Below are 25,239 nucleotides of genomic sequence, written 5' to 3'. Positions count from 1 at the left end.
AAAAGAATATGTAGAAGCTCTTTGGAGAAAGCTTTAAATTTTTAATGAAAGACCTAAAAGATACTCAAACAAATGGAAATTCCATGTTCATGGATAGATACTATAAATTCTACCCAAATTAACCTACAAGTTCAAGGCAATTTCAATTAAAATTTCCAATCAGTAGTTCTTGAGCATTTTTTTTAATGTTTATTTCTTTTGAGAGAGAGAGAGAGAGAGAGAGAGAGAGAGAGAGAGAGAGAGAAAGAGGGTAAGCAGAGGAGGGGCAGAGAGAGAGGAAGACAGAGAATCCAAAGGAGGCTCTGCTGTCAGCACAAAGCTGGACTCGGGGCTCGAAACCACAAACCATGAGATCATGACCTAAGCCAAAGTCGGACAGTCGCTCAACCGACTGAGCCACCCAGGTGCCCCAAGTAAAAAAATTTTTTTAATTTTCTAGTAATTTTAATCTTACTCTGACGTTTACATGGATGAATAATTGCCAGGTCAGCCTCAAAAAAAGAGTTAAAAAAAAAAAGAAAAAGGCTCAGAAACAAAAAGCGATCTAAGTTAGTTAACACAAGCATAACAAAACATATCTATATAATGTACCCTCTTTTTTTTTAATTTTTTTTTTAATGTTTATTTATTTTTGAGACAGGGAGAGACAGAGCATGAACGGGGGAGGGTCAGAGAGAGAGGGAGACACAGAATCTGAAACAGGCTCCAGGCTCTGAGCTGTCAGCACAGAGCCCGACGCAGGGCTCGAACTCACGGACCGTGAGATCATGACCTTAGCTGAAGTCCGACGCTCAACCGACTGAGCCACCCAGGCGCCCCTCATGTACCCTTTTAATAGCATACACTAAGAGAGACACATCTTTTGTGTGGTATTCTTACCAAAAATATATAACCTTAATTGTGAAAAAACATCTGACAAACTTAAACGGAGATATATTCCACAAAATAACTGACCAGTACTCATCAAAACTGTCAAGGGCATAAAAGACAAAGACAGAGGAACCATTACAAATTGGAGAAGACTGAGACACAATAACTAAACGCAATGTGGGATCTTTGATTAGATCCTAGAAGAAAAAAAGAACCCTGGAGAAAAACTGGTGAAAATTCAAGTTCTGTCGTCGTCGACAAGTTCTGTCGTCGTCGTCATCATCGTCGTCATCATCGTCATCATCATCATCATCAACAGTATCAGACCAATATCAATTTTCTGGCTTTCATAACTGAGCTATGGTTAGAAAGGTGTTAACATTAGGGGAATGTGAGTGAAAGGCATACATGAACTCTGTACCACTTTGGCAATTTTTATTTAAGTCTTAAATTATTTCCAAATAAAAAGTTCAACAGATAAGATGTACACATAGATACACAGATTAAGAAGATTAACATCGACTGTGAAGCCATAGTAATTAAAGAGAACAGAAAAACCTAAGGGGTATGGGCACAACGGAAAAACAGACCTGTGCACCAGAATATAAAACTAAATGACATGAGTACATGGGAACCTTAAGATACAATGAAAGGGGCCCTATAAACCAGAGGGGAAAGGATAGATTGCAGAGTAGACAGCAGTGGGAAAACTGGTTCACCTTATCAGCCGGGGGGGGGGGGGGGGGTGTACAAAACTAGATCCCTACCAGAGAAAGGCTATGTCTCCAGGGATTAAAAACCTACATGTGAAAAGTAAAATGATACAAGGTTAACAAATGAAATATAAGAGAATATCCTTGTGATCCAGGTATTTAAGTAAAACTTCAAAAGCACAAACACAAGGCAAAATTTATATTGGTTACACCAAAATCAACAATTTGTTCAACGAAGGGCATTATAGAAAGATGACAGAAGATATGTGCAATGTCCACAACCTACATCAGATTAACATCTAGAAAACCAAGAATACCCAAGAATCAACAAGGAAAAGACAACACAAAAGAAAAATGGACAAAGGAAAAACAGCAATTACAGAACACCCCAAAAGCCAAAGTATATATAGACCTAATAAAAATCAAAGAGAAATACAAGTTTACAATGAGATATCACATTACACCCAACAGGCTGGTAAAAAATTAAAGCTGGATAATGCTAAATGTTGGCAGGAACCAGGGATACTATGCACGACTGGCAGGAGTGTGGATTGATTTAGCCACCCAGAAGGACAAGTTCTGGCCCTATCTGTATTTCCTGTGACAGAGCAAGTCCACTCCTAGCTACCCCAAGAAAGTCTTACACGGCTCCATAAGGGACATGGATAAAGATACTCATGGTAGTATTTTGTGGCTGCAGGAAGTGGAATGTCTAACCCTGAGGAGCAGACAGGTTGAGTATAGATCACCACCCCACAGGTAGATAGATCACCACCCCACAGACTGCTAAGCAGTGGTCAGAAAACAGATTAGACTCATAGATGAGATACATACAGTATTTACACGAGGTGCCAGATGTATACTTTGTAAGAGCACATACATGTACACACATTACAGCATATTAAACAAACTATGGGGAATGAACTATGGGGATTAACAAGAATAAATAAGACAAGGGCTTCACACTGACCTATAAAGATAACGTGGTGGCACCTGGGTGGCTCAGTTGGTTAAGCGTCTGACTTCGGCTCAGGTCATGATCTTGTGGTGCAGGAGTTCAAGCCCTGAGGCAGGCTCTGTGCTGACAGCTCAGAGCCTGAGCCTGCTTGGAATTCTGGGTCTTCCTCTCTCTTTGCCCCTCCCCCGCTCACTTTCTGTCTCTCTTAAAAATAAACATTAAAAAAAAAAGATAATGTGACTTTTTGCAGCTGAGTTTACAAAAAAGGCTTCTAAGAATATGAACAACAGAAATGGGAAACTATTACTGCTCATATCCACAAATTCAGTGAAACTGGTTTCATTTTTAATAAAATATTATTGCTGTAACAGATAAACTAATCATAACAGACTGAAAAATCATTTACTCGTCTAATCCCCAAAAGGACTACAGGCACAAATAAATTGTGGCTAAAGAAAAATTTCACTCAGTAGCTTTTGACCAGTTAACTATAAGCTAAGCAACTATTAAGTGACAGGCACTACAGAGTGATGAAATAAAGGATGGTGCCAAACCTTCAAGGTACTCCTAACCTACCTGAAGAGCTAACATGTGGAATAATAACTAAAACAGAAGGCAATCCCTGCCCCACTGAGAAAATCAGAGAGTAGGTACTCTTAAGTGCCATCCGTCTATGTTATTTTCAATTTTCTAGTAGAAACACTAAAAAACGTTATCAACAGGTTAAATTAATTTTAAGATTTTATTTAACCCAATATATTCTCAAATATTTCAACACATAATATAAAAAGATTAAGACTGCATATTCTTTTTTTCACACTGTCTTTAAAATCTGTATATATTTCATCCTTACAGAGCCACATTTCAAGTGGTCAGCAGCCACATGTGGCTAATAGCTACTGTGTGGGATAATGTAGTACTAAGCACTCAGGAGGTGATCACATTTGAGTGAGATGAAAGAAAAAAGGTATCTTATGAAGGGATAATCTTTAAAGGATAAGTAGTAGAGTTCTAATGAAAGACAAAGGTTATTTCAAGCCAGGCACTAGTACAAGGAAACCTAGGAAAACGTGGGGGGTGGGGAAATGATCCCCTCCCCTGCCCCCCCCCCGCACCCCAACCTGCATGTCAAACCACTTTCATCTCTCACAACTCTCTCATTTCATGGGACACTAACACTGGTGGGGGGGGGGGGGGGGGGGACACTTCATTTCCTTGACATCATGATGGCTGACAATTTATCCTTATGCTCCTGACTAGGCTGTCCTTTCTGCCTTGCTCTGCTCTCCATCCCCAACCCTTAGCTTAATTAATGCCTACACCAAAGTACTTGACTATGAGTTCCTTGTGGGCAAGAATAGTCTCATCTCTGTATTCTCAGAATACAGGACCTGGCAACTAGCAGGTGTGAAATCACTGGGTAAACAAATAGCTAAGCAGAACTGTCTGGCTAGAGTATTAAGGTTATACAGATGAGCAGTTGGAAACAACAAAGCTAGAAAGGTGGATCAAGAATTAACCTCCAAAAGTTTAAAAAAAAAATTTTTTTTTAATGTTTGTTTATTTTTGAGAGAGACAGAGACAGAATGCGATTGGGTTAGGGGCAGAGAGAGAGGGAGACACAGAATCTGAAGCAGGCTCCAGGCTCCAAGCCATCAGCACAGAGCCCAACGCGGGGTTCAAACCCACAAACCCATCATAAAATTCTCATCACAAGAAAAAAAAAACGAAGTATGTATGGTAATGAATATTAATTATTATACTTATTGTGGTGATCTTTACACAATCAATACAAATAGTGAATCATGTAGCACATCTGAAACTAATAAACCAATATGGAGGTTATGTCAATTACATCTAAAACTTAAAAAAACAGTGAAATAAATTTTTAAAAGATGAGGCATAGATCAGTGAATTGGTCATGATTAAGTTACTTGTATTTGAAAGCTAGTTTTACATTTTTTTTTCAATGTTTATTTTTGAGAGAGAGAGAGAGAGAGAGAGAGCGCGCGCGCGCAAGTGAGCAAGCGAGCAGGGGAGGGGCAGAGAGGGGGAGACACATAATCCAAAGCAACTCCAGGCTCTGAGCTGTCAGCACAGAGCCTAACATGGGGCTCGAACCCACAAACCGTGAGATCATGACCTGAGCTGAAGTTGGATGTTCAACTGACTGAGCCACCCAGGCGCCTCTGAAAGTGAGTTTTAATTACAAGTATGTAATTAACATAACTCCAAATCCCAACTTCTTGTATGTTTTGTTGTTGTTGTTCCTTCTTTTTTGCTCCGCATCTTGTCCACTCTACCTCAGACATGTCTTCAGATGTACTCCTTCAACTGGTCTTAGGCTCCCATCTTTCTCTCTCCCTTCCAAGCCCAGACACTATCCATCAGTTCTCCCTTTAAGAAAGCAGTCTGAGGTTTTAAAAAAGGAGAAAGGAGATGATCTTGCTGGCATAACTACAGAGGGGAGAAGCTAAGGATACAGGGATAGAGATGAGAAGACCAGTAAAAAGACCATCAACATTAACGACAGCTAACATTTATCTGTTACTTACTGTAAGTAACAGGCACTGTTTTAAATGCTTTACCCATATTGTCTCATTTAACCACTAATTCAACCAATATTTTATTGAACCCCTATAACAGATGACAAGCATGTTCTAGGTATTTGTTGTATCAGTAAGCAAAACAAATTATTTCTGTTCTTGTGGAGCTTTCAGTATACCAGAAGAAACTGACAAAACACAATAAACATAAGCAATGTGTAAATATGATACGTAAGAAGGTAATAACTGCAACGGAGAAAAGAAAAACTAGACCAGGGTTAGGGAGACTGGGAGAGTCACAGGTGATTAAGCCACTGAGGTGATATCTGAAAAGAGGAGGTGAGAAAGTTAGCCATAAGAATATCTGGAAGAAAGGTGTTCAAAGAGAAATGCAACGTCAAGGCCCTGAGGTTGGAGTGTCGCTTGTGTGTTCACAGAACAGCAAGAAGACTCTTAGGTTTATGGGCAGAGTGGGTGAGGAGAGGCAGAAGGTGAGGACCAAGAAGAAAGGAAAGCCGGCACATGGAAGGCCTTATCGTTGTAACAGCCCTATGAGGTCGTCACTATTACCAATGCCATTTTACAGATGAGGTAACTGGGGCACAAAAAAGTTAACTAACTTGTCCAAGGTCACACAATAAAATGCTAGGCCAGATTATAAACCCAAAGAGTTACTATTAAGTTGTTTTGAAAACATGACGTTGACATTGTTGACACACTTCCCATTACAAAGTAAGGTCCGTGTCCCTTGTGTTGTGATAGATTTAACCAAGAGCAAATGACACAGTGTGACTTCTGAGGCTAGGTCATAAAAGGCAGGGAGCTTCTATCTCTTCTGAAACACGGAGCAACCTCGGAAGTCTGTTTGCACTGAGGCCTCCACACTGGAAAAGCCCTTTGTAGACCCTCTGGCCAAGAGTCCCAGCTGAGCCTAGCCCTCTAACCACATCTGCCAAGGTGCCAGATACATAAGTGAAGAAACTATCTAGGATGTGGATCTTCCAGCCCAGCTGCTCAAATCCCACTAGCCTTTCGAGATCCTCCAAACTGAAGTCCCAGATATAGAAGAACAGAGATAAGTCATCCCTGTCTGAATTCCTCAAACACAATCTGTGAGCATAATAAAATGGCTGCTGTTCTACATTACTAAGTTATGGAGTGATTTGTTCCACAGCAATAATATGAAGAACCACTATACAATAAGCAGGAAACAAATGTTAACAACCTGAACTAAGTAACAGAAATGAAAAGAAAAAAAAAAAAAAAAAGAACCCCCAAACAACAACTGGAATACACTACCATGGTACATAGAAGGTTCTTTATCATTAAACATCTTTAACGTCTAGATGGCAACGTTCTTTTAAGAGAAGAAAACAAGCTCTTTTATTCCATTCCACTAATAGAGCTAATACACGCCTATGGATACCAAGGAGGGCCTAGGAATAGGTAAAGGATAGCAATTGAGAGAAGACAAGGAAAGAGGTGGAGACAGTATGTGAACAGAATGCCATCAAAACACCTCAAATGCCTTCGACAACAAAAGGTGACTGCCCTGGTTTAAATTATTCTACAGGATAAAGAATGGCAATTCTCAGAGCAGAAAGCTGAGTTAGGGAATGGTTCTGGGTCGACTCCTCTCTAGAACTCCCTGCTAGAATCTGCTCTTGTAGTCAATGAAGTCATAAAGGTGCTTACTGCATAAAGAATGAAGTTACATATAAAAGTCAGAAATAAAAACCTTTGGGCTCAGTTTATTCAAATTTTATATTAAATTCTACCCAAATACACATCTTCATGTAAAATGTCCATACTACAAATCCCCCAATATTGAACATCCACTCAAATGCAACTGCCTATTAGCAACAAACAAAACACCTCCTGCTGTTTAACACCAAGACCCCTTTGTAACCCACTTAAACAATGCTTTATCTAGTCTACATAAGATTATATAAGACTAGCCACAGATGAGCAGCTCAGGTGGCTAGTATGCAGTGCTAAAGAACTGTTCCTTGAAGAAAAAAATGCTTTCTTCCAGTGCCAACTTCCGCCCTCCCAATTACTGTGCAGGCAGGTGCATATGGGTCAGCATAAACTCCTTATTACTACTTGCAGACAAATTCCAAGCACATTCTTTAAATTCTTTTGTAAGACAACATTAAAGCTGGGAGATTTCCAGGGAAGACATCTGTTCTCTCCTTCAGATTTAATTTGAAAGTTTAAAATGGAGGTGAGATGGGGTACCTGGCTGGTTCAGTCGGTAGAGCATGTGACTCTTGATCCCAGCATCATGAGTTCGAGTCCTATGCTGGGGATGAGTTTACTTTAAAAAAAAAAAAAAGTACTAAAATACTTAAAAATATATAAAAATAAAATAAGATGGAGGTGAGACAAGGGTTTTCCGCTTTACTCCTCCTAGTGGTGATCAGAAAGGGCTGCATTCCCTGACTCTCACTTCCTGGTTGGGAAAAAATTCCAGGGACAAAATTTGTCTTAGATCTTGGATCTCAGAATCCAGAACAATCCTCCAAAACTAAAGGTAACAGATACCAAGGCGCCTGGGTAGCTCAGTCAATTAAGCGTCGAACTCTCAATTTCAGCTCAGGTCATGATCTCATGGTTTGTGGGATCAAGCCCTGCTGTGGGCTTAATGCTGACAGTGCAGTGCCTTCTTGGGATTCTCTCTCTCCCTCTCTCTCTGCCCCTTCCTCTCTCTCTCTCTCTCTCTCTCTCTCTCTCTCTCTCTCTCTCTCTCTCAAAACTAAATAAACCAAAAAAAAAATTTTTTTTAAGAGAACAGGTACCAGGGGCACCTGGGTGGCTCAGTCGGTTAAGCGGCCAACTTCAGCTCAGGTCATGATCTCATGGTCTGTGAGTTCAAGCCCCGCGTCGGGCTCTGTGCTGACAGCTCAGAGCCTGGAGCCTGTTTCAGATTCTGTGTCTCCCTCTCTCTCTGACCCTCCCCCGTTCATGCTCTGTCTCTCTGTGTCTCAAAAATAAATAAATGTTAAAAAAAAAAAAAAAAAAAAGACAACAGGTACCACAAATTTACACTGAGTTGTGTATAAGTCTCTCACAGGTAATTACAATGTAAATAACCATGCACTACATAAAGTAACCTGTACTCTACTCATTGCAAATTTCCAAGTTCACCTAATTTACACATAGAAGAAACAAAAATGACCTTCAAATTGAAGTCTGTAAGATTTTTTTCTCAAAACACTTTGACACCATAAAAAAATATTAATTCTTCAGAGATTAACTTTTTTTTAAAGGCCCAAACAGGCTTTATTCAACAGATAGTTGTGCTTGAAAGTTAAAAGGCAGATTAAATAAAGGCACAGTATATACTTTAAAAGAAATGTCATTTAAAGTACAGTAAGTGATCAACAAATAGTAACTATTTTTATACTCCATAACCATACTTTCTTACAAAGAACCAACTTTAAAAACTCACGGAGCTTGAAAATTTTATTTAATCCATTGGAAATCTCTCTTCTATAGTCACAATACAACCTAAAGGGACATAGTTTAGTTGACAAGCTTTCAATAAATACTAATGCAGTAATTAAAATGTGGTTTCTGGACCACAAGTTCTGGGAACTTGTTAGAAATGCAAACTAGAATCAAGGTCTGGGGAGGGGCCCAGCAATCAGAGCTCTAACAAGCCCTCCAGGTGATACTGGCGTTTACTCCAGTTTGAGAGTTTATTAGACAAGCTCACCGAGCTCAGGATGCTTTGTTCTGCAGGGACTGGGAAGTCCTAAAGAGCAGGTACAGGTACAACATGGTTCCTAGATATAACTTCTATGGAAGCTAGCAGTGTCCTACACAAAGTAGGCACTTAAACTTGAACAGGTTAATGACAGTCTCCTATAACCTATACCTGGCTAGACAAGAACACCATCAGTTTATCTATTTCACAGAGATCAGAAATTCTGATGGCTTGTCTCCATTAACTAATAATAAGTAAATACAGGCTGCACACACACCAGGAGCTGTTAACTGACAGAGCCCTGGGGCCTCTGGTACTTTGACAAACGGCTCAGGCTTACAACGTGTCATATGCTTTAAAATTTAAGTGAAAAAATACATTTCTGATTTTACCAGTGTCCAAACAGGATTTGCCCATGGCTCCATATAAGTCATGACACTGCAGAACAAAAACCAAAACATAGATTTTTTTTTGTTGCCTTCAAAATGCATCTTATGTCACATATTAGCTCACTGTAATATATGGACCCTGGATGGAGTCCAATTTGAACAAAGTGTTAAAAAAGTAGACAACTGAGGAAATTGAAGACTGACTGGATATCTGATGTTAAGAAATTATGATAAAGGGACTAGGATTACAATCTTTATAAAACTAAAGCTTTATCTCTTCTAAAAGCTTTAGAGATGAAATGATATGAGGTACTGAATTTGCTTCTTGGGGAGACCCCAAATGAAATAAGACGGCCACTGAGTATGTGGGGGGCTAACTATATACAAGGGTTTCTCAACCCTGACCCTATTGCCATTTTTTGCCAGATGTTTTGTTGTTGTTGGGGGGAGGAAGGGGTGCTGCCCTGTATATTGTAAAATGTTTAGCAGCATTCCTGGTCAGTAAACTCTCTTCTGTTGTGACAACCAAAAAATGTCTCCAGACATCATCAAATGTCCACAGGGCAGCAAAACTGTTCCTGGTTGAGAACCACTAATACAAACTAAATTCTCCCTACTTGTTTGTTTGAAATCTTCCGTAACAATACATTTAAGTCTTATTTTAATTATACTCTGTGTAATGGTACATCTATATCTCTCTGGTTGAGTAATTAGTACATAAGCTTTTGAGGAACAGCTTGGTACCCAAAAAAGCAGAGGGAACTGAACTGGAGATGTGGAGCCTAGTGGTGGCTCTGCTACTAAATAGTGTTGTCACAGCAGCTCCTGTCACCTCTCTGAGCATCCTCATTAGGTCAGATTATTTGATTAGTCCTTATGAGTTTTAAAATTATTTGAAAACAGTATTATCTTTTATATACCCATCAGCTAAAGGTGGGTACTCACATTTATAAATCAAACAAACGAAAACAGAGTAGTGGACTAGGATGAAGACAATATTCTTGTTGCAAATAATCTGCCTTTTATTATTCCTCTATCTATAAGCAACATTCCCATCACGGCCATATACAATTATTTAAAATTGATTCCCAAGATAAGCAAAATGGAAAGTCTTTTCACAAAAAAGACAAAGTTGTTCTAGTCATAGTAGCCAAAATGCCCATCAACGGTGAATGGCTTAGGAATTGTTGTACATTAATTGGGTGATGTATGGAAGTGCTGAATCCCTATACTACACACCTGAAGCTGATATAACACTGTATGTTAACTATACTGGAATTAATATAATAACTTACAAAAAAACAAAGAAACTTTTGTACCTCCAAACAATGAATTACCCACCACTCAGCGATAAAAAGAAATGAACTACTGATACACACACACACAAACATTAATAAAGATTCCATTTATATGACATTCTAGGAAACATAAAACTATAGGGACAGATAACAGATCAGTGGCTGCCAAAGGCTGTAGAAAGAGAGAGGCGACTGACTGTAAAGGGCCACAATGTAAGCAAGCACCTTCCTGGGCAATGAAGATGTTCTGTATCTTGACTGTGGTGAGGGTTACATGACTATACATTTGTCACAACTCATCAAACAAGACACTTAGGAAGAGTAAATGTTCTATCTCAATAAACCTGACTTTAACAAAACAGCTGCTCAAGAAACTGAGAGCTCTCATTCATTCTTGTACCCTCACCACTCAACTGGCAGTTCAGGAATGGCAGGCAAATAAACATGACATATGCCAGACACGCAACACTCGACACAAGGGCACCACACTGTCAAAGACACACACCTACTTCCAGAAGATTCTAACACAAGTTAAAAAATGGAACAGGGCACGGTGAATTCATGCCACGATACGCTACAGACCTCTGATTTCAACATCGTCAAAAATTCAAATTTAAACACATTCTACAAGAATAAAGGCACGCTCCGTACCTTACACTGTTTTCAAAGAATAAAGTCAGTAGTTTCTAACAGCACACAGAAAGATTAAAAGACACGATTCAACAAATTCACCAGAGAACAAAGTAAAGACTCACTTAGGGTGAGTCCTTCATGACCACAAACCTGACTGTTTTTGGCCTCGGTTCATTTAGAAAGCATGGAGCTCCTGCTCTGGGTCAGTGTAAGATTCTGCCGCTGTGAGCGCAAGTCAAGGACCCGAGCTAGCCAACTGCCTGTTTTGCTTACTCCGCTCTGCAGTGTGGTCCAGGAACAGGAAACTGATCAAGTCAGGAACACGTTCTTCAAAAGAGCCCTAAGAAAATGAGCTCACGGACTCACCTGGTCTACGACCGCCTACCACTGACCCTTCACGGAACTTTCTAACCCGTCTCAGGGGAAGGAACACGCGCCGCGGCACCACCCACTCACCAGGGGAAAGAGCACTACATGCCGGGCGCTGACACACCCCGGGACTGCTTTAGAGCAACCCCGGCGTGAGCAGATGAAGTCACCTGAGCGCCACGCAGCAAGCAAGCCTCACACGAAGGCACCGGTACCGCCGGGCCACCGTGTCTCAGGCCACGGCTGAAGGCAGGGACACGGGCAGAGCGAGAAGGCTGTCGTTCCTCGGTGACGGCGTCTTCCTGCCAGGAACCACCCCGGAACACGTCTAATGAAGGGCCCGCGGACGTTCTTCCCCGGCTACCTGCTCCACGTCTTCCAGAAGGCACCTCCCGGACCCGAACTGCCCTGAACCGAGCGCGAGGCACGGGCTCAGAGAGCCCTTGGACGCACGGAGTCGGCGTTTCTCCGAAGGCCTTTCCGCTGCACGTCGCCGCCCCCGGCCCTTTGCAAGGTTTCCACCGACACAACCAAACGGTCCGCGTACAGAATCCCAGGCCGTGAGCGCTGGAGCGGGGGCTCGGCGCCGTCGAAGCCCGCTGGCGGCGGGCAGGCGAGAAGCCAAGCCCGGAGCGGGCGTCCCCCGGCCGCGGCGGCGTGGCCAGCCCCCTTCCTTTCAAAACCGCTTCGTCGGCCCTTCCAGACAGATGCGCCCGGAAGGGCAGCGACTCCTCAAGGAAGCCGGTACTCTGTCCCAAAACTTCTCTCCTGACCCTGCCAGGGGGCCCTCGAACACGCCCCCGCGGCCACTCAGGTGTCGAGCCGGTCACTAAGCTTAGTTCCAGACAGTTTGACAAAACCAGGCAAAAAGGGCAGCCCACTCGACCCGATCACTGGCTTCTCACCGGCACCACGAACACGTTTCCAGCCCGCCAGCCCCTCGACAGCTAGCTTGCCCGCCCCATCTGCAAGGAGAGCCTGCCCCAAGTCGGCACCAAGCGCGGCCGAGGGCGGACAACACGCACCGGCCGGCGAGCGGGACTCGGCGAGAACACGGAGGCACGACCCGGGCCGCCGCCTCCAGGAAACGGTCGCGCCCCGCCGCCCCCCGCGGCCTCCGGCCGGCCCGCCGCGTCCCGCGCGCTCCGGGCCGGGGACCCCCGACGGCACGGGCTGCCGTCGCGCTCCGGGAGGCAGCGGGGGAGACCCGGCCCGGGCAAACCCCGACGAGGCCCAGGGCACTTACGTTCTCAGCGTCTCTTTCATTCACCGTTGGCAACGGGGTCCTAGTGGACATTTTACTCCACTCCACTTCTGCACAATGCGAGGGTGAAACAAAACAGCACACGGCCTCGGGGGGCCGGCGACCTCGTCCTCGAGCGCCCTGCGGTTCCGGAACGGCGCCGCGGAGGGCGGCTCCCCTCCCCCACGGCCGTCTAGATCCCGGGCCGGGCCCGGGCCGTCCCTCGGCGGGTCCCGGGGCTCATGCTCCCCCGGCCCCGGCGGCCGCGCCGAGGAGCCCGGCGGGCGGCGGTGGCGGGGCCGGGCCGGCGGCGGGCTGCGGTCGGCCCGCCGGCGTCCCCGCGCCTCAGGGCGCCCCGCGGGCCCGGACCCCCTCGCCTCCTCCTCCGCCCTCGCCCGTCGCACCGCGGATCTCAACGCCGGGGCCTCCACACAGCGCCGCCGGCTGCCCCCGAAGAGGAGGAGGAGGAGGAGGAGGATGTGGACAAGGTGGACCGCAAGACAGGCCGCCGCGGGCTGCGGGCGCCGACCATGGAGGGGGCTGCGGAGGCGGCGCCTGCGCCCGGCTGCTCTGCTCCCTCCGGCTCGCTTGCCGCCTCAGCCTCCACCCGGTGGCCGCCGCCGCTCCCGGTACCTCAGAGCCTCACGGACCCAAGATGGCCGCCCCTCGGCTTCCTCTGCTGCCTCCGGGTGCCGGAAGTGACGGAACCGCCGCCTCCCGGAACTCGGCCAATCAGCGCGGCCCGAGGAAGCTGGCCCGGCCGCTGTTGCTAGGGGCGACTCAGTCAGGTCTGGGGTGGAAGAGGCGGCGCTCTGGGACGGGAAGGGGTGGTGGGTCGCGGCGGGCGCAGCAGGCGCCCCCGAAAAGAGACGGCACATGGTCCTGGGCGGTGGCTTGAGCAGGACTGCTGGGTTGGCATTTACAGTGTTGATAGAGCGCCTACTGTGTGCCGAGGTTGAGGTCGCGCCCGCGGAACCGCGCTACACAGAATCGAGCCGCGGCAGCAGTTACAGGGCCGGGGCTGCGGTGAGGAGCCGGGCTTCTGTCTGATCAACCGCGACCCCGGGATCGAAGATGCAGCCACCTTTCCTGCCTCCAGCTCTGGGTAGCAGGAGGCTAGGCTCGGCACCCGGAGGAGCTCGCTGTCTGGAGGAGGATGGACTTGGACCCACCTAAATGCCATTCGGAAGACGAGAGCGCCTACGGGTGGGCTTGAAGGCCCCCCCCCCCCCGCCCCAGGGACCAGTTCCTAAATGCCCGTAGGGGTTTTATAACCGGGCTCTTCTACACCAGCATGTAAGTGCCGAAGGGCTGGAAGCATCTCTGGGTGCCAGCCTTGGGCCGAGCTCAGCATCGCTTGCAGGCTGGAACGTTGGAAATGCTACTGGGAGCCTTTCTTGCCCCCTTGCCTCTGCATGTGCCCCGTGGTCCCGCGCAGACCCTGGCACTGAGGTGGATGGCGTTTATTGGTTCAGGGACCTTGTGGATTTGTTGCCTCATTTAAGCCTCAGGGTAATATATATACGCATATATATATTATATTCATATATGCGTATATATATAATTTTTTTAAGTAAGCCCTATGCGCAATGTGAGGATTGAACTCATGACCCGGAGATCAAGAGTCTCATGCTCTACCGACTGAGCCAGCTAGGTGCCCCTCAGGGTAACCCTATAAAGACAGGCAGACGCATCTTGCCATCCAAAGCCTAAACAGATTACAGTGCCTTGACCAAAGTATCCAAATGGGTTAGCTGCAGAGCTGGGATTTGAACCCATGTCCTAAAACTTCCCTAACAGATAAGTTCTTGTAGTGGGTATGCCTTGTTTTTCTTACTTTCCTCCCTCTGATTTCCTTCCTCCCTTCTTTCCTGCCTGCCTGCCTGCCTGTCTTCCTTTCTTCCTTCCCCAGCATGTGAACCATCTTGCTATGTCTGGGGCATTTCCTGCTCTGTGAGAAATACATGTCTTTAAACACCAGCGTCATACCCAGAGAGGACAGACGCTCCCATCACAAAAACATATGAGGACTAAGATGCATTCGGGGCTTCAATCTTACCCTCTCAGGCAAGTGTTCACTGGGGCCAATGGCAGCCTTGTTTAAAATGTTATTCTGTCTCTCCCTGTTTGGACAAGCACACATGATTGAATTCCCATTAGTTAAATGTGTGCTTCATACACTGCAACTGAAATGTGGGTAAGCACAAGATTGTGGAGCCCCAGTAGGGCATTTAGCCCAATTTGGGGGGTTGGGTGAGGGAAGCTTCCTGGGAAAGAGATCATTTATTTACACTGAGTCTGAAACCATGAGTAGAGTCAGCCGGTGAGGATGAGTAGAAAGGCATTCCAATCAGAAGGGTAGCCTGCACAGGGGCACAGAGGTGGGAAAAAACGTAGTGGGATTGGGTAAATGTCAAGAGAAGGGGAGGCGAGAGTTTAGGTTGGAAGGGGAGGCAGGAGTCAGGCCAAGCTTGGACGTAGCGTGACATTCAATCCAGCATCTTGAATGTCAACTAGATCAGCCATGAAAACAGAGGACCCACAAAAGGGTTTCAGCCTCGGGTAGGAGCAGAGAGACAGGGTTTGGACAATTCAGAACATTCTATATTGGCCAAAGAAGTCGCTGGGGGATGAGGTTTCCAATTAAATGTCTTTCTCACCTCACCACAGCACACATTAAATAATAAATTAGTGAATGCCAAAAGACAGGAAGCAAAGTTGACACTGTTTAACTCAGGATTCCTCTGGTTTTCATGAGAGCTGGAATTAAAGAAACACTTTGAGCTTTTCATCGCACTTATGTCAGATGACATCATGGTACTATAAAGACCTGGAAATGGGGAGATGGGAGGCAAGGTATGCATGTGGACATGGAAAAAAAAAAAAGAGGAAGAAGTGGAAAAGAAGAAAAGAAAAAGCAAAGCATTGTTATACATGGAATGGATCTATGATCTGGAAGGAATGGAAGAGGGAGATCTGAGATCTGGATCTGGAAGTCATTCTTAGAATGCCTTCTTCTGTCCTTGTTCCCTATCTCCATATTAAAGTAGGTTCTGTCTTGGTCTCCTTAGACTGGAAAGACATAAATCAACATACCAAGCTGTGTATGTGCAGAGGCGGTGCTTACTTTCATGTTAGCAAGGAAGCTCATCCTGAGATGTCAGAAGCTAAAAAGAATCTAGTTCTACCCTTGCTGCTGGAGGGTGGAAAAAGAACGGAGCCTCGAAGAGGTGAAGTGACTTGTCTGCAGCTGCACAGCTAGTTGGCAGGAGAACCAGAATGGGGCCCAGCTCTCTCAAGCCCCAGACTCCTGTTCTTACTCCCAGCGACAGCTCTCCTCAACTGTATAATGACAGAGGATACAGAGGGACCAGGAAGATGTTCCAGCCAGGAGAATGGAAGGAACACAGTCTCAGACATGAGAATTCCTAAGCTGCCTGCTGGCCCCTCCCTGAGGGCAATGATGAATGGCCTTGTGCAAGAAACATAAGCACCCATTTGTTTAAGCCATGACAGTGTGGCTTGTCTGTTACTTGCAGACTAGTGCATCCCTAACCAGTTCTGTCCCGTGCAGTGGTCAGATCTCCTGCCGCCCAAGCCTAGTGCTGTCTGCACCACGTCTAGTCTGGAGGGCCAGAAAGGCCTGCTTTGGCCTGGCCACCACACAGCACTCAGCCACCATCCTTCTGCCAGAATGTGGAGGGTGATGGGGGCCAGGAGCTGTTCTCAGTGTGTGTGCATGTGTGAGAGAGAGACGGGTAGAGAGCTGACAGAGCTGAGCACTGAGAGTAAGCCACAGAGAGAGGAAGTGTGTAATAGTCATATGACACCTGAGAGGCAGGGCGGGGGGTGCCGGGCCGAGTGTAGGCCAAGTAGGCCACAGATGCTTGGGGACACTGGGAAATAGGCCCGCTGCTATCCTTTTAATTCACTACTCTGGTCCCCTTCTTCACCCCAGTGGGGCCATGATTGCCCTCAGGGAGGGGCCAGCAGGCAGCTTAGGAATTCTCATGTCTGAGACTGTGTTCCCGCTGTTCTGCCTGGAACATCTTCCCGGTCCCCCTGGATCCTCCCTATCATTATACAACCCTATCATCTCACCTCTTCCATGGAGCCTTCCAAGATTGGCCTCCAGTGAGCTCTCCCCCACTCTCAGCATCCTTGATTTTTACTGCCTGAGGTCATAGTACATATATTGAGCTCCAGCTGTGTACCTGGCACCAGGCACCTACACTTAAGACTGCTAACTCTCCAACACCATGTGAGGGAGTCAACACGCATGTTGTTGGTGGCAAGGGGAGGGGACCAGCGTTCAGAGAGAGGAACTGTAACTTGTCCTACATTGTCATCCCCAAGAGGAGAGCCAGGGTCAAACTCCAAACCATGTTTTTCCCTCCAAGTGTCTAACAGTGATGGATCCCTTTCATTCCGGGTAAGTGGGGGGCCTTCTAGCCCCTTGTGCTTAGCTCAGCAATGTCCAGTTAGAAACTCAGCACAGATCTGATGGTGACCACCCTTCTCTCTTCCAAGTACTGTATCCTTTCAGGATAATTGTGGATGGACTGCTTCTAAGATGGGTCACGGACATACCAGCCTTCCTTCCTGAACACACAAAAATTCAACTTTGATCAATGACTTATAGCTACGCTTTTATCAGTTCCCATAATGCACTGCAGTATTGGGATGGCTTTGGGGAATATGGAGATAGAAAGGACCATCTGCCCCTGCACTTAATGGCCCCAAGCTATTGAACTGTTCTATTCTCGGGGCACCTGGGTAGCTCAGTTAAGCATCGGACTCTTGCTTTTGGCTCAGGTCATGACCTCATAGTTCATGGTGTCGAGCCCCATGTCGGGCTCCACACTGACAGTGTGGAGCCTGTTTGGGATTCTCTCTCTCCTTTTCTCTCTGCCCTGCCCTCGTGCACACACTGTCTCTTTCTCTCTCTCTCTCTCAAAATAAATAACCTTAAAAAAAAAAATGTTCTATTCTCTGACGTGCTGGAGATTGTAGTTCTGGATCCAGATCCAGATGCATATGTATACGACATTCTGTTGGGTGACCTTCTAGATCCTGATGGTGTGGGTCTCTGTAGCAGGCCTTCTCTCTTGGCCACTCCGCTCTAAGCTAGGAAAGCCCACTGTTTGGAATGCATGCAAAGGTCTGTGGACGCAATAGTTGCGGAAGAGAAGTGCGGACTCTGGAGTTTGAGCCTTGACTTATGACCCTGAATGCTGGGTGACCTTGGGCAAATCACTTCATGTCTCTCAAGGCCAATTTCCTAATTAGTCGAATGGGAATAATAGTACCTGTCACTCACTGTTGCTGTGGGGACCCACAGAGGTCATGCGCAGGGAGCAGCCAGCACATGTGTGCAGAGTTCACCCTTCCCGGGCGGCTGCACTTCTCAGTTCTCCCCGGGATGAGCGCTGGAGGTCAGGGTCAAGTCTTCTTAGGCTACACATGGCTGAGAGGTCAACACTCACTCCTCCTACCAGGCTTCCTCAGCCAATCTTACCCACCTCACCGGGCACCTCATTATTGGAGGCAACGGATGCAAATGCCCTTGGTAAGAGGTCTGGCAACACAAGGGAAGCTGTTAGTGTCCATATCAATGCCTCTATTCGCATTCAGGAACATGGAGACTCCTGAAGAGTGAGAGGCTTGCTCAAGCTCCCCACGCAGAAAGTGGTGCCCTAGATCCCAGGCTGGTGGTTCTGACATCATGCTGCTGCAAAGACAAGTGGGCGATAATAGACTAGGGGAGAGCTGGGAAGAGCGGGTGACGAAGATTCACGACCTCTCCCGAGACTGACACGTGCCGCCTACCTTATGGCTGACCTACGGAAGTAAGCACATCTCCCGATACAAATAATAACTTTTTCTGAAACAATTCTAAGCTCTTTTTGAGGAAAAAATATTTCCTCTGTTACTTCAGTTCCTGTGCCATCCTTGGAACCAGCGGACCCCCATGAAAAGCCATATTTGCCTCTAATGGCAGCCCTCCCTCCCTGTCTCCTTTCTGCCCTTTGTTCTTCCCCTAACGAGTGTGTATCATGCACCCACTTTGTGTGAAGCAGTGTTTCAAGCACTAGGGATATAGCTCTGAACAAAGTTCTCAGCCAAGTGTCACAGGACACACATCAAATAATTCATGAGTGATGTAATTTAGGGCACGATAACTTATAAAAAATTAATGAGGGTAGAGTGACAGAGACTAAGCTCTTTGGCTTTAATTCAAATTGTATTCAATTTTTTTTTTTTTTTTTTTGGTAATAGATGCACATGGTGCACAATTTACAAGGTGCAGAGGGATACACAGTTAAAGGAAAACTCTCCCTGGGTTGCCTGTGTGGCTCAGTCAGTTAAGTGTCCAACTCTTGGTTTTGGCTCAGGTCGTGATCTCACAGTTCATGAGTTCAAGCTCCACATCAGGCTCCGTGCTGTACGGAGCCTGCTTGGGATTCTCTCTCTCCTCTCTCTGCCCCTCCTCCACTCGCACATGCCCTCTCTCGCCCTCTCTCTCGCCCTCTCTCTCAAAATTAAAAAAAAAAAAAGTTTAAATTAAAAAAAGCAATATTCCATTTATGCAAAGCTCAGAAGCAAAAAAATGCAAAACCAACAACATGTTGTCTAAGGATGCAAACGTATGGGATAAAATAATTCAGAAAAACCGAAGCAGATAATAAACACAAAAATCAGGGTAGAGGTTCAGTGGTTTGAGGAGACAAGGGTGGAAAACAAGCAGCAGGTGTAGGAGCATTGGTATGTCACCATCCCTGACAAATACTTGACATGTTTTTAAAAACAACTCATTGAAGAAAATTCCCCTAACATGATATTAAGCATTTCAATTGAATAATTCAGGGGCGTTTAGTACATTTGAAATATTGTGCAACTACCAGTTCTGTCTAATTCTAAAACATTCCCAGAGTAACACCCCTACCCACGCAGTAAGCAATTTCCCTTGTCCCCTTCTCTCCTAGCTCCCGGAAGCCACCTAACTGTGTCCTGTCTCTATGGATTTACCTATTCTAGATATTTCATATAAATGGAATCAGACAGTATCTGGCCTTCTGTGTCTTGCCCCTTTCACTTAACACAATGTTTTGAAGGCTCACCGATATTGTAGAATGTGGCAGTACTGCGTTCGCCTTCATGGCGGGATGACAGGCCATCGTGTGGATGTACCAGCTGTGTTCATCCATTCATCTGCTCGGCGACGTTTAGCTCCAGGAGCGGTTCTGCGTGCGGCACCAAGGGAATGCATGCATCTATGTGGGTAACTGCTTTCAATTTTTCTGGGTAAGTGTCGAGGAGGGACATTTCAGGTCCACCCAGTTTTGGGTTTTTTTTTGTTTTTGTTTTTGTTTTAATTTTTTAACGTTTATTTATTTTTGAGACAGAGAGAGACAGAGCATGAACGGGGGAGGGGCAGAGAGAGAGGGAGACACAGAATCGGAAACAGGCTCCAGGCTCTGAGCCGTCAGCCCAGAGCCCGACGCGGGGCTCGAACTCACGGACCATGAGATCGTGACCTGAGCCGAAGTCGGACGCTCAACCGACTGAGCCACCCAGGCGCCCCACACCCAGTTTTTATTAAAAAAATAAAATTAGATCTTTCCAGTTGTCCTTCACCCCCAAAGGCAGGCCGAGTCCCGCCCTCTGCCTTGCTCCTCCTCCTCCTCCTCCTGCGAAGACTCCCCGGAGCCTTTCTTTCCTCGACTCCTGTGGATCAACCGCCAACCATCCAGATGCCTGAGGGACCCGTGAGGTGAGGCCCTGTCCTGCTTCTGCTCAACATCGCCCACGGCCCCTGGGTCCCTCAGAGGAACGGCCGCGTCCTCCCCGTGGTGCCAGGGTGATTCAGGGGGTCCCCTGGTATGTAATGGCATGTTTCAAGGTATCACATCATGGGGCAGTAAGCCATGTGCCAGATGTAAAAAGCCCACCTTGTACAGCAAGCTGATGCCTCATCTGAAGTAGATCAAGGATGCTACGAAGGCCAACACCCGAATGTTCTTTTCCAACCCTCTACCCCTAATAAAAATTGAGTATACATCAAAAAAAAAAAATTAAATTAAATTAAAATAGTTAACAAACATCGGTCAAATATAAGATAAGAGGGCCCTCCAGCTAGATGTGGAGGTGTTGGGAGGAAGCTGTCGTGTGTCCAGGAGAGAAGGAGGGCTGGAGCTAGGGTTCACGCTGGCTCAGATTTGGGACAGCGTGTCCCAGTTGGGACTGCAGGGCTTGCTGATTGACCAGACACTTGGGAAGAGAAAAAAGTAGGAACTGAGGCTAGCTCCTTGTACTATTTACCGAGATGGGAGAGACAGGGTTGGGGGAGGGGACTGGGGGTAACAGCGGAAGAAATAAAAAATTCAGTTCGGTTGTGAACATGTTGTATCTGAGATGCCTATCAGACGTCACATGCAGTGACTCGGGACCTATTTTGTGTCTTAATTTCCATATAATAAAATTTGGGTGGTGGGAAGAAGAACAATAATACCTCTTGCAATCCTACTATATTATTGTAACTACATTTGTTGTGGAATATAAACTCAGTAGGTGGTGTGAATATAAATCTATTTTTTGGCCCCCTGTTTTCAGTGGTGTTCTGTTGAATCCACTTCAGGTTGTTTTCTAACTTTCTGGACATTCACAGTTACTGAAAGTCCTGCCCAGTTTAAAGCTGCCAGATCAAACTCAGTGTAAGACCGGGACTTCCCGATCCCCTGCTGCAGTCGGGCCCCCGGTGGAGGAAGGGGGTGCCCCCTTCTGGGCTGGAGCCCCTGGTGGGGAGGGGCACACACTGGGTGGGCAGAGGACCCTGAGAGTCAGAAAAGCAGCAACAACTTACCCAGAGCCCACTCAACACACCCTGTCCAACGCCCACAGACACCCTTGTGCCCCATGGAGGGTCACCCTTTCCTTCTACATCCCTGAATATCCCAAAGGAAGTGCTCCTGTGGGGAGTCTGGACCCATGTTCTTCCAGGCACCCCCAGACCCTCCCTGGGCCCTCAGCCCCTCCTTCCTTGGCACCTTCTCTTTATGTATAGACCCTTCCACCAGCCACAAACAGTTGCCTCTCTCTGTATTCTAGGGGACCCTCAACTCCATGTCCTCACCCCCACTTTCTTCTTCTCTTCCACTCTCTGCTGAGGCCAGACTTGTGATCTGTGACACTATGCCCCACCCCCCCCCCCCCAACAACTCCTGAGTCGCCCTCTCCTATAGCATTTCCAGTTTCATCCTCCCTCAACTGTTTGGTATCTTAGAAGCCATGGGCCTGCCTGTCTTCCTTCTTATCTCTCTGTAATGTATGAGTTCCCATTTTCCAGATGAGAAAACTGATACTCCTAAAGGTGAGGAGGTTTACTGAGCTCCCTCAACTGGTAAATGGTGACACCAGGCCTCTGCTGCAGGCCGTTGACTCCATGTTCTGTGCCCCGCAGACTTCTCAGGGTCTGGAGAGTATCTGAGCTCACCAGCAAAGTAGGGCTCCTGGCCCAGGTCACACGCCCAAGCACCAGCCTGCCCAGGCACCAGTGGGCTCGCACAGACTTAAGGACCTGGTGCCCCTGAATGTTGGGTGGTGACAAAACGAAAATGAATGATGAGTGATTGACGTATCGGTCAGAACTGGAAGGAGCCTCGGAGTTTTGCCACTCAGTATTTATTTTGTCACTCCCCCCAGCTGATCAGGAGAGGCTGAGGCTGGGCATTGTTGGGGACAGAGGTTCTGGAGAGGCTGCCTGCCAGGCCTGGGCTGCTTAGAAAGCTCGCTCTGACAGGGGAGGGAGCATCAGCTGGATCTGGCCAGAGGCAAACCCCAAGAGCCCACAGGGCAGAGCAGCTGCTTAAGTTTTCCCACGGGGACCAGGTACACTCCTCCTGGGCTCAGCGTCTGTTTCCTCTGGCCACTGTAACAAATGACCACAGGCCATGTGGCTGGAAGAAACATAAGTTTATTCTCTCAACTTCTGGAGGTGGAGGACTGAAATCAAGGTGTAGGTGGGCCACACTTTCTCTGGGGGCTTTAGGGGACAATCTGTCCTTTGCCTCTTCCCGCGTTGGTGGCTGCTGGTATTCCTTGATTTGTGGGCACATGGTTCCAATGTCTGGTCACACTGCCATCTCCTCTTCTGTCTTTGTGTCATATAAACACATTTCAGCAGGCTCCATGCCCAACTTGAGGCTTGAACTCATGACCCTGAGATTGAGAGTCACATGCTCTACCAACTGTGCCAGCCAGGCAGTTGTGTCTTTGTGTCTTTGTGTCTTGCTCCCTTCTGGCTGGTTCTCATCACACTTGTGATTACATTTAGGGCCCGCTCCGATAATCCGGGATGATCTCTCCATCTCAAGATCCTTAATTTAACAACATTGGCAAGATTTTTGCCATATAAGGTAACATCCACAGACTGCAGGGATCAGAACCTGATATCCTGGGGGCCACTGTGTAGCCTAGTACCCTTAGACTAACTAACTTGCCCACAGTCACCAACTTAAGTGAGAAAATGATCAAGAAAGTGTGGCTAATATATTCAGGACATTTATATTGGATATTTTTGCAGTTTTTTACACTTGCTGGTAATGGATTTAATTTTATCTTGAGGTCAATGCACTAGGCACAATTAACAGTGACTGACTACCTTTCTGTTGCTCAATATGTAGGAGCCCTGTAGGAACCTGAAAGGGAGTGGTCATCAAGAGAGGAGGTTCACCCTGCCTAAGACCCTTCCTGCCTTCCCTGCACTTCCCTTTTCACGACCATGATTCTGATGCTTCATCCTGTCCCCTAGCACACATCAACCAGGAAAGTGGCTGTCACGGTTGCATTTGGAAAATATTTGTTACCAGTGAGTTTGATTCCAGGTCAAAGACAAGGGCAGAATTGAAAGAGTAAAACCCTCAAAGGTCTAACTTTTCCTGATTAATAAATCCCTGACCTCACACACGGAACCCGTTGAGTTGTTAGAACAAGATTCTGTTCCGGCGGGTGTAACCTCAGACGTGAGCTGTCCAGGGCTGGCCTTCTGAGTCAGCCTGAGTCCCACCTACATGCACTCCCCTGGGGCTGCTGGACTCAAAGGCTCTTTTCACGAAGAGAGCAGGAAACAGATGACTCGATGTGCGTGGCACATCCAAGCCGGAGGGTAACTGATGTGCTTGAATATTAATAAGAAAGAACTGGCTTCTGTAGCCTGGGAACCCTAAAAGAGATTCTGTTAAAACATTTGAATCTAGACCTACAGCAGGCAAGCAAACGCACAGGTAATTTATAGACCAAATGAATCAAGAAGAAAAAAGTAGAATTGAATAATGTAAAACTTTTACTCATCAAAACTTTGGGGATACAACAAAATGGTATTTAGAGAGAAAATCACAGCCTTATATGCTTAAATGAGAAAAGAAGAAGGGCTAGAAATTATTTATTTTTATTTTTTTTTTCAACATTTTTATTTATTTTTGGGACAGAGAGAGACAAAGCATGAACGGGGGAGGGGCAGAGAGAGAGGGAGACACAGAATCGGAAGCAGGCTCCAGGCTCCGAGCCAGCAGCCCAGAGCCTGACGCGGGGCTCGAACTCACAGACCGCGAGATCGTGACCTGGCTGAAGTCGGACGCTTCACCGACTGCGCCACCCAGGCGCCCCGAAGGGCTAGAAATTAATGAGCTATGGGGGCGCCTAGGTGGTTCAGTTGGTAGAATATGTGATTCTGGGTTCTGTGAGTTCAAGCTGCATATTGGGCATAGGGCTTACTTAAAAAAAAAAAAAATTATGAGTTATGCATTACTATTATGTAGCCAGAAAAAGAATACATTATACCCAAAGAAAGTAAAAAGGACAAATGAAAAGCAGAAATTAATAAAGACAAAATGAGATGGGAGCCTGGGTGGCTCAGTTGGGTGGGCATCCGACTTTGGCTCAGGTCATGATCTCGCAGTTCATGGGCTCGAGCCCCACATCAGGCTCTGTGCTGACAGCTCAGATCCTGGAGCCTGCTTCAGATTCTGTGTCCCTCTCTTGCTCTGCCCCTTCCCCACTCATGCTCTCTCTCTCTTTCAAAAATAAATAAACATTTAAAAGTTTAAAAAAAAAAGATAAAATGAGATCAGTAAAGCCAAGAAATAGTTCTTTGTTGGGAGAGAGGGGAGGGTGGGTGATGGGCATTGCAGAGGGCACCTGTTGGGATGAGCACTGGGTGTTGTTGTATGGAAACCAATATGACAATAAATTTCATATTAAAAAAAAGAAATAGTTCTTTGAAAAGCCTAGTTAAAAAAAAAAGGCAAAACTCTAGTCTAATTAAGAATAAAGGAAAGAAATGGGGAGTGAAGTATTAGAAAATACAAGGTAGGAAACGACCACAAATGTTACAGAGGTTTAAAAAGTAAGGAAATACCATCAACAAATTTGTGTCAATAATTTTGAAAGCTTATACAAAACAAATTAATTCCTAGAAACCATAACATCATGAATACCCAAGAATAAATAG

At 46.3% G+C, this 25,239-nt stretch overlaps 1 protein-coding gene and 1 non-coding gene across 9 annotated transcripts in view; both read right to left on the bottom strand.

Annotated features, from left to right (window-relative positions):
• MARK3 (microtubule affinity regulating kinase 3) overlaps window positions 1–12,834 on the bottom strand; it is a 113,132-nt gene extending 100,298 nt beyond the window's left edge. For all 8 annotated transcript variants that reach the window (XM_043557080.1, XM_043557082.1, XM_043557081.1 and 5 more), the window contains exon 1: window positions 12,735–12,834. In XM_043557080.1, coding sequence (XP_043413015.1) covers window positions 12,735–12,785 — 51 coding nt within the window. In that variant the 5' untranslated portion in view covers window positions 12,786–12,834. The remainder of the gene's footprint in view (window positions 1–12,734) is intronic.
• A 10,086-nt stretch (window positions 12,835–22,920) lies between these two features.
• Window positions 22,921–22,993, bottom strand: TRNAE-CUC. The gene has a single exon. It is a non-coding gene; the product is annotated as a tRNA-Glu (tRNA).
• Between the last annotated feature and the right edge of the window lie 2,246 nt (window positions 22,994–25,239).

The sequence above is a fragment of the Prionailurus bengalensis genome, chromosome B3 (genome assembly GCF_016509475.1).
Source record: "Prionailurus bengalensis isolate Pbe53 chromosome B3, Fcat_Pben_1.1_paternal_pri, whole genome shotgun sequence".
Taxonomy (NCBI): domain Eukaryota; kingdom Metazoa; phylum Chordata; class Mammalia; order Carnivora; family Felidae; genus Prionailurus; species Prionailurus bengalensis.
The sequence above is the reverse complement of the archived record's forward strand: the minus strand, read 5'-3'. Positions and strand labels throughout refer to the sequence as shown.